At 53.3% G+C, this 12,452-nt stretch overlaps 6 protein-coding genes across 6 annotated transcripts; 2 read left to right on the top strand and 4 right to left on the bottom strand.

The window, feature by feature from the left end:
• Positions 1-233: 233 nt before the first annotated feature.
• VAS1 (valine--tRNA ligase) lies at positions 234-509 on the bottom strand (the record flags this gene model as incomplete). The annotated part of the gene is made up of 1 exon (XM_062907640.1): positions 234-509. The coding sequence occupies one exon, from the start codon at positions 507-509 to the stop codon at positions 234-236; it is 276 nt and encodes a 91-aa protein (XP_062770601.1).
• Positions 510-979: 470 nt separating this feature from the next.
• On the top strand, positions 980-3,069 carry QC763_110470 (uncharacterized protein). Its single transcript, XM_062907639.1, has 3 exons — positions 980-1,345; positions 1,421-2,327; positions 2,385-3,069. The coding sequence occupies exons 1-3, from the start codon at positions 1,073-1,075 to the stop codon at positions 2,789-2,791; spliced, it is 1,587 nt and encodes a 528-aa protein (XP_062770600.1). The 5' UTR covers positions 980-1,072; the 3' UTR covers positions 2,792-3,069.
• Positions 3,070-3,324: 255 nt separating this feature from the next.
• On the bottom strand, positions 3,325-4,334 carry QC763_110460 (uncharacterized protein; the record flags this gene model as incomplete). The annotated part of the gene is made up of 2 exons (XM_062907638.1): positions 3,325-4,138; positions 4,189-4,334. 2 exons carry the CDS (start codon positions 4,332-4,334, stop codon positions 3,325-3,327), a joined length of 960 nt encoding a protein of 319 aa, XP_062770599.1.
• A 629-nt stretch (positions 4,335-4,963) lies between these two features.
• On the bottom strand, positions 4,964-6,789 carry QC763_110450 (uncharacterized protein; the record flags this gene model as incomplete). The annotated part of the gene is given in 7 exon segments (XM_062907637.1): positions 4,964-5,587; positions 5,646-5,712; positions 5,772-5,820; positions 5,873-5,964; positions 5,975-6,009; positions 6,352-6,483; positions 6,588-6,789. 7 exon segments carry the CDS (start codon positions 6,639-6,641, stop codon positions 4,964-4,966), a joined length of 1,053 nt encoding a protein of 350 aa, XP_062770598.1. The 5' UTR covers positions 6,642-6,789.
• Positions 6,790-6,945: 156 nt separating this feature from the next.
• Positions 6,946-9,483, bottom strand: TIF1 (translation initiation factor eIF4A). The gene is made up of 5 exons (XM_062907636.1): positions 8,994-9,483; positions 8,717-8,791; positions 8,572-8,640; positions 8,157-8,515; positions 6,946-8,094 (listed from the first exon to the last, which is right to left on the bottom strand). Exons 1-5 carry the CDS (start codon positions 9,025-9,027, stop codon positions 7,441-7,443), a joined length of 1,191 nt encoding a protein of 396 aa, XP_062770597.1. The 5' UTR covers positions 9,028-9,483; the 3' UTR covers positions 6,946-7,440.
• A 91-nt stretch (positions 9,484-9,574) lies between these two features.
• Positions 9,575-11,604, top strand: QC763_110430 (uncharacterized protein; the record flags this gene model as incomplete). The annotated part of the gene is made up of 2 exons (XM_062907635.1): positions 9,575-10,224; positions 10,422-11,604. Exons 1-2 carry the CDS (start codon positions 9,854-9,856, stop codon positions 11,602-11,604), a joined length of 1,554 nt encoding a protein of 517 aa, XP_062770596.1. The 5' UTR covers positions 9,575-9,853.
• Between the last annotated feature and the right edge of the window lie 848 nt (positions 11,605-12,452).

Here is a 12,452-nt window from a genome sequence, read left to right as displayed (position 1 = left end):
TACGACACAACAAACATCCACATCTCATCGCAAGACAGTGATTCAGAACGAGTGACTTCAATTCAGTTAGTTCCCTCCCCAAAATCAAGCGCAAAGTAAACTTGGAGCAAGAAACTAAACGAATGTCCCCCCCCCCTCCCCCCTCATCATCATCATCATCATCATCCCCCACCACCCCTTATCTCCACATCTCCTGCAAACCCCCCTGCCAACGCCGCCCCCTCCCACAAAACTCAATGCTTCTTCTTGCTCTTCGTCTCCTCCTGCTCACCCTCCTCCTCCGCAGCTTCAGCAGGAACAGCAGCAGCAGCAGCAGCCCCCTCTTCTGTCGTTCCAGCCTCGACAGTGGGATCCTGACCGGGGACGTGCTCGCCGGTGGCCTCGGCGGTGGAGGTCTCGGCGAGGTCTTGCTTCGTGTCCTCCCCGATCGGGGGCACCTCTGCGCCGGTGGAGGTCTTGGGGCCGTCGCGGGCGCCGATCGGGTTGCCGCGGGAGGAGTTGGTTGCCATTTTCAAAGTTGTTTGAGTTGGTTTGTTGCTAAAAGATGCAAGGCTGAGTAAGATAGTTGATGAGATGATGTCTGGGAGGAAGGAGAGGTGGGTGATGGGGGAAGTGAATAGGTGGTTATATAGCTGTGTTCTTGGGTGAAAGATGGTGGTGTTGAGTTACACTTTCACAAAGGCACAAGTGAGCCTTGATTTCGAGGCGGTGAGGACAAAAACATGGAGTTAAATTGCGCGGTGAGTACAAAATTTACATTGTGATATGCCTCTTTTGTTTGGAAAACTTGAGAGCATATGATCAGGATCGTCAATTGCTGGCTGGTCAAGAAGAGATGATGTCACTGGCTGGGCAGCGGTGGTAAGTGGTTTTGCCCTTCGCTGACAAAGGGTTAGGGTTGTACTGCATGGAAGCTATGATCAACTGGGATTTTGGTGACCAGTTTGTGTGCTGCTCTCTTGTTGAACGACCACCACCACCTCGATCGAACCACACCACCACCTTCGGTCTATTTTCTGTCTCTCGATTCTGTGGAATCCCGCCCGTGAGAGATGGTACGGTGAGGGACACAATGCTGCCGGCTAATTTTCTCCGACGGGTAGCGGGTTGTGGTGGGGGAGTAATAGGGGGGAGGGCTCTGTCGTCGTCTTTTCCTGGACGACGCGTTGTTTCTGTCACTCATGGCCACAGTCACATCAGCAGCAGCCACAAGAGTCATCATGGCTGTCATAATATCGGTCAGCAAAGACGGATGATACAGAGCCTGCTGGCCAGGCACAAGTGTGTCACTGTTGGCCTTGGCTCATTAGAGTTGTCCTCCTCCATGTCAACAGCCGAGTTGAAGGTGAGTAGTTACGATTACGCAAGCCCGATGGTACAAGGACAACAGGGCTAACCACTCACGACCGCTCTTTTCCAGAAAAGAGTCATTTCTGCTGTTGCTCAGAGCTTGCGCGTCTCGTCGACGGATGACGCTGCTGTGGTTCTTGTGTCCAGGTCACTAGCCCCTTGGCTGGAGGATCAGGCGTTTATGGCTGGGCTGCTCGAGGCTACGACCTCTGATGAGACGGGGAGGGAGCTCAGCGTCTTGAGTGCGGCGGTGGATGAAGTTCCACGGTTTCAGGGCGCTCCAAGTTCTTCCGAGGGTTTGTCTGTTTTGCGCGGAAGTTCTACCCGGGTGCTCCCCGGTCTGTGGGAAGTCGGGAGCAACCAGACCTTCTCACCTTCACAGCAACCGTCCTTCCTCGAGCTCCGTCTCCCTGGGCTCCAACCAAAAGCAGAGCCTCTCCAGGTCACGGTCCCTCTTGCCAATACCATCTTTACCACCGGGAAGTCCCACGCTCTTTTTGCGAGCAAATGGCGCCATGATCCCGCTGCGGCCCGAAAAGGCCTGAGCATGGCGGCCAGTGTCGAAAAGACAACACAGACTATCCTTCTTCCAGGGTACGATCAATCCTCGGCGAGTACCGTGTACACAGCACTTGTACCAGTCACGCGCCCACACAAGATTGTTGCCGGCCTGGGAAACATCCTTCGACAGGTCGAGGTGGGGGTCAAGCCAGAGCCGGCGTCCAAGGAACTTGAGGCGATCATTCCCGCACTTCTCAAGAAGCGCCTGGAGCACTCCGAGTCGGACGAGCTGACGTATAGTGGGCCTGTAGGCGTCTGGGCCTTGATCATGCCCGAGGGTGCCGTCGATCAGTTTCCCATCCCAAACCCCCTTGACGTGCAGAACTATGATCCATCTAGCGAGTGGGACTTGGTACATCAAACCTCGCAGGCCATGGACGGGCTAATAGCTGCCGGGTGCCAGGTGCGCAAGATCCGTAAGTCTTTATCTCCTTTCCTGCCACGACTGACGGCTCTGATACTCTTGTCAATAGTCAGCGGCGGCGGCGGCTGGGGTCTCAAGCAAGGCCTCCTGTCACTTGATCCAAACACAAGATACGCAAGAGAAGAGCACGAAGACATGGAGAGCTTTATCCGGTCTTTCAAGCGCGAGGATGCCATCGGCGGTATTGTCACGCCGGGCTCCTACGTCCAGTTCTTCACCGAGGCCATCCCCCCATCAGAAAAGACAAGGCTAAAGCTGGCCTGGCCTTCTGACCGCCCTACCTTTGCCATTGGAACATCTGGCGGGAAGACGTCAGAGGAGGTGGAGACTTTCCCCGACCTCTTTGGTGCTGTCTCTTCAGAGGGTGTCTACATCTCTTCGGAAGAGAACGCCGCCATAACGACCAAGCTAGACGCGCCACAATCTTATGTGGTATCTCACGCGAGTGAGGAATAACATGCCCAGTGCAATGTGACAACACTGTACCGATATCACCTTCAACCTTGAGGTCGCGTCATGTGGCGCCAGGCCAGAGCCGTCCGTCGTTTGATAGAGTTCAAGAGACTCCGCTCCGGGAACGCCACGTTTTCCTTTCTGGCCCTAGCACAACCCAGGCCAGACTGGACAGCCCTTTAGCATTCCGAAATCAGAAGCCAGTTTCCGTGGCGTGGTAGTATAGCAGTTATTGCATTCCCAAGTTTGAGCGACGACCCAGGTTCGACTCCTCCTGCCCGCCCATCAGCGTTTGATTTCTCAGCGTTTGTTTTTCTTCTTGCCCAAGTCCACACAGACATGGAGTCTGCCAACAATGCCCATGGATGTGAAGAGAAACAAGTTTGTGAAACTGGAGTTCAAATAAGCGAGGCAGTGTTCTTTGTAGTCTTGATTGAACTTTCAGCACTTGACAAACTCCCCGCCATCTATCGAACCACCCCCATCTATCGAACCACCCCCATCATGTCCATTCGCCCATATCACACCTCCCCCTCTCATTCCTCCTTCTCCTTCCTCCTCCCCAACCCCTCCCCCACCGCCTCAGCAACCCCCTCCACCGTCGTCCCCCTTTCCCTCTTCCCAATCCTTTCCCCTCCCAACACCGTCCCCTTCGCCACAAGCTCATATACCTTCGCCGCAGCCTCGAAAATCCCCTCCCACTCTTCCCAATTTCCATTCTCCCTATGAGTCTTTCCAATCTCCTCCATCTCCCTAACCCACCTACCCGCCTTGGGAGCCAGCCCAGTAACAGCTTGTTCCAGTTTCTTCCCCGCTGCCTCACCCTGGAGTTCATTGACCGACTCCAATAGTTCGGGTAGGACGCCCAACTGGTGAGCGGTGGTCACTGACTGGAGTGCCACGGCCGCGTAACCTTTCGATAAGGAGGCGAAGACCATTTTCAGGCCGCTTGCCTGGCCTAGTTCGGGGGAGATTTGTTTTTCCCCGAGGACCTCACCGAGGCCAGGGAAGATATCCGAGAGAGAAAACGGGCCGGAGGTGGGGATGATCGGTTTCGTCCAACTGCCATCGACAAAAGAGGGGGGGCCGCCGAGGATGGAGCCGTCGATGAATTTGACACCAGTGAAAAGGGAGGAGATGGACAGCAGGGTAGAAGGGGAGACAGCATTCAAATCAGCATAAACCAGCTCCGTCTCCTTCCTATCCCACGCTTTCACCACCCTCTCCGCGGTCGAGTAGGCTTCGGCAGGGGGGACAATGGACAGGATGAGGTCCGAGTGGTTGACTAGTAACTCGTCAGAGGGGAGGAGGACGGCGCCGGCGGAGAGCGCGCGGGATTTGGTGTCCTCGCTGGGAAGGTGTCAGTATGGACAGGACACGTAAAATGGGAAGGAACAGACCTCCTGTCGGAAACATTGGTCAACACAGCATAATTATGCGCCATCAGCAACCGCGCGACCCCGCTTCCCATGTCCCCCATGGAGATGACCCCTATTAGGCCGAGGTGCCTGCCCCGGAGGGCGTCAAAGTCGGGGAGGTCTGCCATTGGATGATTCAGATACTTGAAATATGTTTTAGACTTCCATAAAGTGAGGGTTTTAGGGAACTTGAGGGCTGAAAATATTAGATGGTTGGTGAGTGAGGAGGGCTTTGTAAGTGACGGACGGGAAAGAATCAAACAACCCCGCGGTTGCGTGCTCACATTGCATCAGTTCTCAATGCTTAGTGCAACAGGCAGCTACGACTCAAAACTCGGGCAAGAATGTATCGTCTTGTCTACAAGTCTGCCTGTATATCTAGTCCAGTGAACTTTTGGACTGATCATAGTAAAACAAAGTTCGTCTAGTACACCTATATGTACTTCAAAAACCGTGCTGTTGAATGATAATAACTTGGCCTTTGAGAACATACATCCTGTACAGAACCGACCATGACTCTGGCAGTTTGAGCCGTATATAACACCACACCTCAGCAGCAACCCAAGACGCAAAACATCAACGCTTGATAAAGGAGTAGAGTTCCTATAGAATAACAGCAAAAAAAAAAAAAAAAAAAAAAAAAAAAGGCTGGCGCGTACCAACAAGCAGCGATATCCATACTTCGCTTTAGTTGCTTATGATTATAAATCCCCATCCCATGCTATCCCGTATACCAATCATTCCCCCGCTGACTGATCTACTCAATCATGTCAATGTCCCCGTCAGTCTGCTGCTGAGCCGCCGCACCATTCGCAGCAGGAGCCGCATCGTTCTGCTGAGCACCACCACCGCCAAAGTAATCCTCCATCTCGGCGTCCAACTCTTCTTGGGTCTTCTTTGGACGTCTCTCAGACTTCTCACCACCGCCACGCCCGCCGTCGTCACGTCTACCACCTCCACGCTCCCGACGGCCACCCCCGCCCTGTCTCCGGCCACCTCCACCTCCTTCACGACGTCTCGGGGGCATAGGGCTGCGCGAACGGCTGGCGCCAGGTCGGTATCTGTCGATGCCCTTGCGAGCGGCCTCCTCATCAGACTGGCGATGGGGCGAAAGCGAGCGGGATCTGCCGCTCGGGACCGTGATACGCTCGGCAAGCGGGCGAGGGTTGATCGCAGTATCAAATGGGTTGCGCCTTGGGCCCGTAGGCATCATGGTAAGGCGGATTGGCTGGCCGGCAGCGTTGGCACCGTCAAACTCCTTGATTGCCTGTGCAGCGTCGTGGGATGACTGGTACGTGACAAACGCTGTACCCTCTGAGCGGCCGGCGCGGTCATACTTCATCTCCAACTTGACGAGAGGGCCAATGCTGGAAAAGAGTCCCTGCATATGCTGGTGAGCTTGAATCCCCGAAACAGTCCACCAAAATGTTTTGACATACCTCCAACTCCTCTTGCGTCAACTCATAGTGGATATTATCCACACGGATCTTGCTGCCTCTCGAGTCGCTGAAACCCGGTTAGTTACCGGACATGAAAATAAAACACGCCATGGTATCCTGCCATACCCAGAGTACTCGTTCGAGTTTCGTCTTCTCGGAGCAGATCGGCGGCTCCCTACAAACAATTGTTAGCACGTCCCCCAAACCTCATCCTCGACCCAACATACCATGATCCTCATATCTGTCATGAACCCATTCGCTGCGGAATCCGTCAATTTTCCGGCCTGTGTCTTTAACCCGGGCCGATGGGTCGAAATATCTATACGTACGTGTCGAGGTTGCGAGGCGCTTCGTCTCTGAAAGACTGTTTCTCCCCCACAAGAAACGGGAGCTGTTAGCCGGCAAGTTTCAACCAATGCGTTACCTATTCCCCCGGTCGCGATTCCGATCCGATCCGAGGCCGCATCGAAGCGCACACAACACACATCAGGGAGTATCGTCTGTGTGGATTGAATGGCGGCGTCGAACAGTCTGAGAAGTGACCCGGAGGTGCGGTAAGAGAGAAAGGGAGGAGAGGGTTCATTCAACCTAGAGATAGCGGTCGCCCGACGAGCTTAAGCAAATGGTGTTTTTTGCGAGAAACTTGACAACAGACCGTACTCGAAGAAAAACGGGTAGAGAGAAGAAACAGTCGCAACGAGCGTACCTTTCTTACGCCATCCCTGGGATAATCCGACCGATTGTCGTTGTTGTTGTTGTTGTCGCGCCTACGGGGACGACCGTCCCGGGAATTGCTGCTGTTGCCGCCGCGGTTTCCCCGATTGCCTCCTCTGTTGTTCTGCAGTCTCGCGTCAGCATCTTCCTTCACGGCGCCACCTGTGATGCAGGATACCGGGGGGCGGTCAACAAGCAACCGGCGGTGGGGAGGGCTGTTGGACATACCTGCTTGCGGTCGGCAAGGATCTCATCAAGGCTGCGGTCGAGAATACGTTCCATGCTGGGCAATTTGGCAGGGAGGGTAAAGATCGAAAATGGGAGGCGATCTAGGTGATGTTGGCAATGGTCGAGAGTTCGTTCAAAGTTGCGGTCGCAACACAGTGGGAGAATGGAACGCCAAGGCCTTTAGACGCAAGTGGGGCCGTTGTTGAGCCAAGATGGAACCGTCCTGTCCAGGACCCACTGTTGACCGCGGGGGTGTGCACGTACCGAGGGGCTGTATTTATATTCACTTGACGACTAAATATATATTCACTTGACGCATATCAGACCCTGTTAAAGAAGGCAATAGATAGACATGTCTTAGAAACAGCTCCAGCAAGCTCACATCATCAGTCACCATAAATAGTCACAGATCGAACAGCCCTTCCTCGTCTCTTCTTCTTCTGGGTTCGGTCTACGTTGAATTTTTGGTAACATCCCTGGATACACATAACACCGTGAAACAAGCCAAAGACAACGCAGATAAAAGAAAACCAGCCTTCATTGATAGGCACTATCCGTCCTAAAGCACCTCGCACCATCCAAACAGATTACGGTGCAGATGCTCTCAGCCTATCCCTCCTATCAACGCTTTTATGGGTAACGGAAACCCACCCCCAGATGCCCAGGCCTTTGGCAAAAAAACTAAAATAAAAAAATTCCCGAGCGATAAAGCAGATTCCCTCCTCCCTACCTACCAGACGAACGCAATCACGCTGCTCTTCAGTGTATCTCAATGCCGATGCGCAGAACGTGACCAGGTATGCCGTAAGAACAGAGAAAAACGGTCCAGGAACGTCGTACAGATGTGTGCTGTTTAGATGAGGTCGGCCACGTTCATCGGCATCTCCTCAATCTGGGTGCTGTAGAACTGCTCAATCTCGCGCATCATGCGGACATCATCAGCAGTGACAAAGTTGATCGCAACACCCTTGCGACCGAAACGACCACCACGACCAATGCGATGAATGTAGTTCTCACGGTTGGCGGGGAGATCGTAGTTGATGACCAGGGAAACCTGCTGGACATCAATACCACGGGCCAAAAGGTCAGTGGCGATGAGGACACGAGAGGAGCCGGAGCGGAACTCCTTCATGATGAGGTCACGCTGGGCCTGGTCCATGTCACCGTGCATGGCCGAGACGGTGAAATCACGGGCAGTGAGCTTGTCGGTAAGCCAGTCGACCTTGCGGCGGGTGTTGCAGAAGATGACGGCCTGGGTGATGGTGACAGTCTCATACAAATCGGAGAGGGTATCGAGCTTCCACTCCTCCTTCTCGACGGCGATGTAGAACTGCTTGATACCTTCAAGGGTAAGCTCGTCCTTCTTGACCAAGATGCGGACGGGGTCGCGCATGAACTTGGTGGTGACCTCAAGGACGTCCTGGGGCATGGTGGCCGAGAGAAGGACGACCTGGGTGCTCTGGGGAAGGAGCTGGAAGATGTCGTAGATCTGCTCGGTGAAACCACGCTAGAAGGGGGTTAGCTTGGATTCGCACCCACAACCCACACCAGCCCACAGATATTACTTACAGACAACATCTCATCGGCCTCGTCGAGGACAAACATCTTCATGGAGTCCGTCTTAAGGAAACGACGCTGAATCATGTCGTGGACACGACCGGGGGTACCGACAACCACCTGGGGGCCCTCGCCAAGAGCCTTCATATCGTCTCGGACGCTGGTACCACCAATGCAGGCGTGGCACTCAATGTTCATGAAGTCGCCAATGGCGACAACGACCTTCTGAATCTGCTGGGCCAACTCACGGGTGGGGGCGAGAATGAGGGCCTGGCACTGCTTGAGGGAGGTGTCGATCTTCTGGAGGACCGAGATAGAGAAGGTGGCAGTCTTGCCAGTACCAGACTGAGCCTGGGCGATAACATCATGGCCTGATATCTTGTTAGGACATGTCGTGTGTATGCGACGGGGGTTAGAATCGTCTTACCCTTGATGACGGGCATGATAGCACGCTGCTGAATAGCAGAGGGGCGCTCGAAACCGTAGGCATAGATACCTTTGGAAATTGTCAGAAAATCTTTGATCTTATTGCCACCCTATTGGGTATCGTTATCGACCGATGGGGTGCTTACCGCGGAGCAGCTCCGACTTGAGGTTCATCTCATCGAAAGAGTCGACGGTCTCATCGTAGTTAGACTCGATCTGTCCTGTATGTTGCCATCACGGTCAGCGGCTGTGCTTGCTCGTTCCGTTTGCGCATCGAGCGCTTTGGGGGGCCGGTGGGTTGTGGGCGGGGTCGAAGGCAGAATGCGCACCGCACCGTGATGCCCAACGCTCTCGAGAGGTGCGCGGGCAGCGGCGATGCGACGCCATGCGATGTTCGTCAGAGGTGGAAGAAGCCAAACGTACCCTCGGGGACGTCCTCGAGACCCTTGTCAGCCATGATTGCGGTGTTGAGTTGGCAAAAATTTCCAGATCCAAGCGCTGCTTAGATCTAGAAATCAGAAAAAGATGGTGGGGTAGCGAGAAAAAAAATCCGCAGACGACTCGGAGAGTGTTGCGAAGTGCTTTTGAAGCTGGAGTCTCCTTATAAAAAGAAGATAGATTCGAGAGTCTCAGTTGGAACACTGAGAACAACTGAATCTAAATGGCCGTTTGGTATCTTGGTTGTGGATTGTTTAGAATTGGTGGTGGACGGAGAAGAGAGACCAGAGCAGGGTGGGAGGGAAGTGATAAAAATTCGATTTGGCGGAGAATTTATGAACGCCTCAGGCATCAACCCCTCCCACTTTTGCCAACTCTTAGTGGGGCAAAGAGGCCCCCCATTCACTTTAGCGTTCTGCTCATTGTTTCCAGGCTTTGGAGCAACCGTTCCTACGGCAGTGAGCCTCTGAAGGAATTGCAACCTCACCCACACCCGGCACCCAGTGGCTAGACCAGCACCCTTTTTTTTTTTTTTTTTTTTTTTTTTTGTTTTTCCTGCGAGGAACTTTTTTTTTCTTCACTTGCCGGGGGCAACCCACATCCTCGCCCACCTTTACGGCCCAACCAGTCGGCACACGTCATACGCATATTTCTCACATACTATCATCCAGTCGGTTGACTCACTTTTAGGAGGCTCTGGGGTGCTGTCAAGAGCGAGCACTCCTTTTCTTCTATTTCCTTGGTTGCCCAAAGCCTGGCCTGGCCTGACTGACCGTTGAGGCTCCCGCCCCCCACACCTTACTTACCACCCCCTGACTCCTGAGAATCAGGCCGCCGCACGAACCATGACTCTGCCACACCACCAACGCCACAACAGGAGTATTGCTTTTGAGGAGGTTGCCAATGGGAGCCAACCTTTGACTCACCGTAGCGTGACTGGGAATGGTGACAAAGAGGTAGATTTGGAGGATTCTGCTGTTGACTCCTCGGCTGTGCCACTCCACCCGCTCGGTATCAAGCCGCTCGGAAACAAGTACTTCTCCAATGGGAATGATGCTCGGAAATACCTGGGCACTTTGCAGGGCCTCCCGGATGAGATGCTCATGCAGCTTCTTGAATATCTGGATACACGTACTTTGAGGCTTCTGGGCTACACATGCAAATTCCTCTTTGCTTGCTGCATGTCAGACGATGTCTGGAAGACAATCTTCTTGGAGTAAGTATTGTCCCTGTTTGTGGTTGGTTTTTCACAAAGCATTCAGTTCAAAGGCAAGGGAGAAGCCGAGGATTATTTTTCTTTCTCTTTTCCCTGTGGTTGGAACCCTAATGGAGACCTTGTGACCTTTGTCTCGTTTGGGATGAATGGGCAAATGGGGGTTGTGCGAGTCAAAGGTCTAACGTTTTTCTCTCCAGGTCAGATTTGGGAAAACAGTCATCCTTTCCTTGGCTGGGGTCATGGAGATCTACCGTCTTAGGCCTCTCAACAGAGAAGCAGATTCAGATGGACTGCAGCAGTGTGTTTTCCGACGTGCTGCATCGCCCGTTCGTCTGCAGTCATATCTCGTTGCACAACTACACGACCAAGATCCCAGTAGGAAACGAGATTGACCGCATGGAGGATCTCTCTTACGAAGAGTTTGCTGACAAGTGGAGCAAGAAACCGTTCATCCTGACCAAGTGTATTCAATCCTGGCCTGTCAGTCAGACTTGGAGCATAGACAGTCTCTTGGCCCAGTGCCCAGATGTCGTTTTCAGGGCAGAGGCTGTGGACTGGACGTTCAGGACATATTGCGATTATATGCGCAACAGCCGAGATGAGAGCCCCCTCTACTTGTTCGACCGAAAGTTTGCCGAAAAGATGAAGCTCAAAATTGGCAAGGAGGAAGGTGCGGCATACTGGAAGCCTGACTGTTTTGGCTCAGATCTGTTCGAACTTCTTGGGGCCGAGCGTCCTGCCCATCGATGGCTAATCATTGGCCCCGAACGCAGCGGTTCAACATTTCACAAGGACCCCAATGCCACATCAGCCTGGAACGCGGTGATTCAGGGGGCAAAGTACTGGATCATGTTTCCTCCGTCAGCATCGGTTCCTGGAGTCTACGTCTCCAAAGACAGTAGTGAGGTGACCAGCCCCCTCTCCATTGCTGAGTGGCTGCTTGAGTTTCACAGAGAAGCCCGACAACTTCCAGAATGCAGAGAAGGCATTTGCAGAGCGGGCGAAATTCTTCACGTTCCAAGCGGATGGTGGCATCTGGTGGTCAACCTGGAGGACGGAATTGCACTTACACAGAACTTTGTACCCAAGTCGCATCTTGCCAATGTCTTGTCATTCTTAAGTGACAAGGCTGACCAAGTGTCTGGGTTTGAAGACGATGTGTCAGACCCATACAACCTCTTTGTGAAGCGTTTGAGAGAGGAGTGCCCTGGACTGCTTGAGGAGGGACTCAGGCAACTAGCCGAGAAGCAGGCACAAAAGAAAAGACGATGGGATGCCGTGGTTGGCGACAGTGAAGCCGAGGATCAGCCACAGAAGAAAAGCACTGGGTTCAGTTTTGGATTCTGCTTTGGGGGCGATGATGATGAGGAAATTCCATGAATGCTGGCATTGTTGGATAGAAAGCCAAAAGTGTATGGAGCGTACTTACCTACATACCCACACTACCAACCTGTACACTGCCCCGGGTCTGAAGAAGCACCAGAGACTGCGAAGGGTCTCAAAATCACCACATAGAGGCACAAGAAGACACGAGTTGCAACCAGGCGGCTCACACATTGGGCCTCATCTCAGCACAAGTACACTTTTTGAAGGTGGCTGAGCTCAGCAAACGGTGCAGAAACGAGATTCTTCACCGAAACTTGACATATCACTACTGACACCGCAGTGGCCATTCCGAAGACCAGAGCTCCCAAACAGAGGCTCCTTTGTATGAAAATACCAGAAATATGACAGGTCCAAAAGAAATACCAAGTGTCAAATTGATCAAGTGAGCACGTTGAAGTCGTGTTTCTTTGTCTTGGCCCTGTGCCAAACAGATGGCCCATCCCGGTGTGCTAAAGTCGGGCGGCGCTATGGTCCTAGCTTTGGCTGTCATTCATGCTGACCCTGGCACTGCCCGCACAGTGCCGCGAGCAAGCGGTGTTGGGGCTGCCGTCCCGCAGAATAGCTGAATTTGAAGATAGACTGCACAGTGTTTTGGCACTGTCCCCGTGGGGCCTCTCTTCCCCCAGCTCCGCAACAGCAGCACTGTGGACTGTGTGGACTGTGGTCGAACTGAACCCGACCGACACCTCCCAGGCCATCACCCATCTCAGCTGAACTCGCAGCCTGTCTGCCTGGCTTTTTCCTACCTCATCTGCTTTCCCTCCTTCTGTTTTCTTTTGGACTCTACTTTCCCAAGTGCTGCTCTACCCATGCCGCCTTGTTTGTTCTTGTCCGCCCCTCAT

The sequence above is a fragment of the Podospora pseudopauciseta genome, chromosome 1 (assembly GCF_035222475.1).
Source record: "Podospora pseudopauciseta strain CBS 411.78 chromosome 1, whole genome shotgun sequence".
NCBI classification, from domain to species: Eukaryota; Fungi; Ascomycota; class Sordariomycetes; order Sordariales; family Podosporaceae; genus Podospora; species Podospora pseudopauciseta.
Note: the sequence above shows the minus strand (reverse complement) of the source record. Positions and strands in the feature narration are given on the sequence as shown.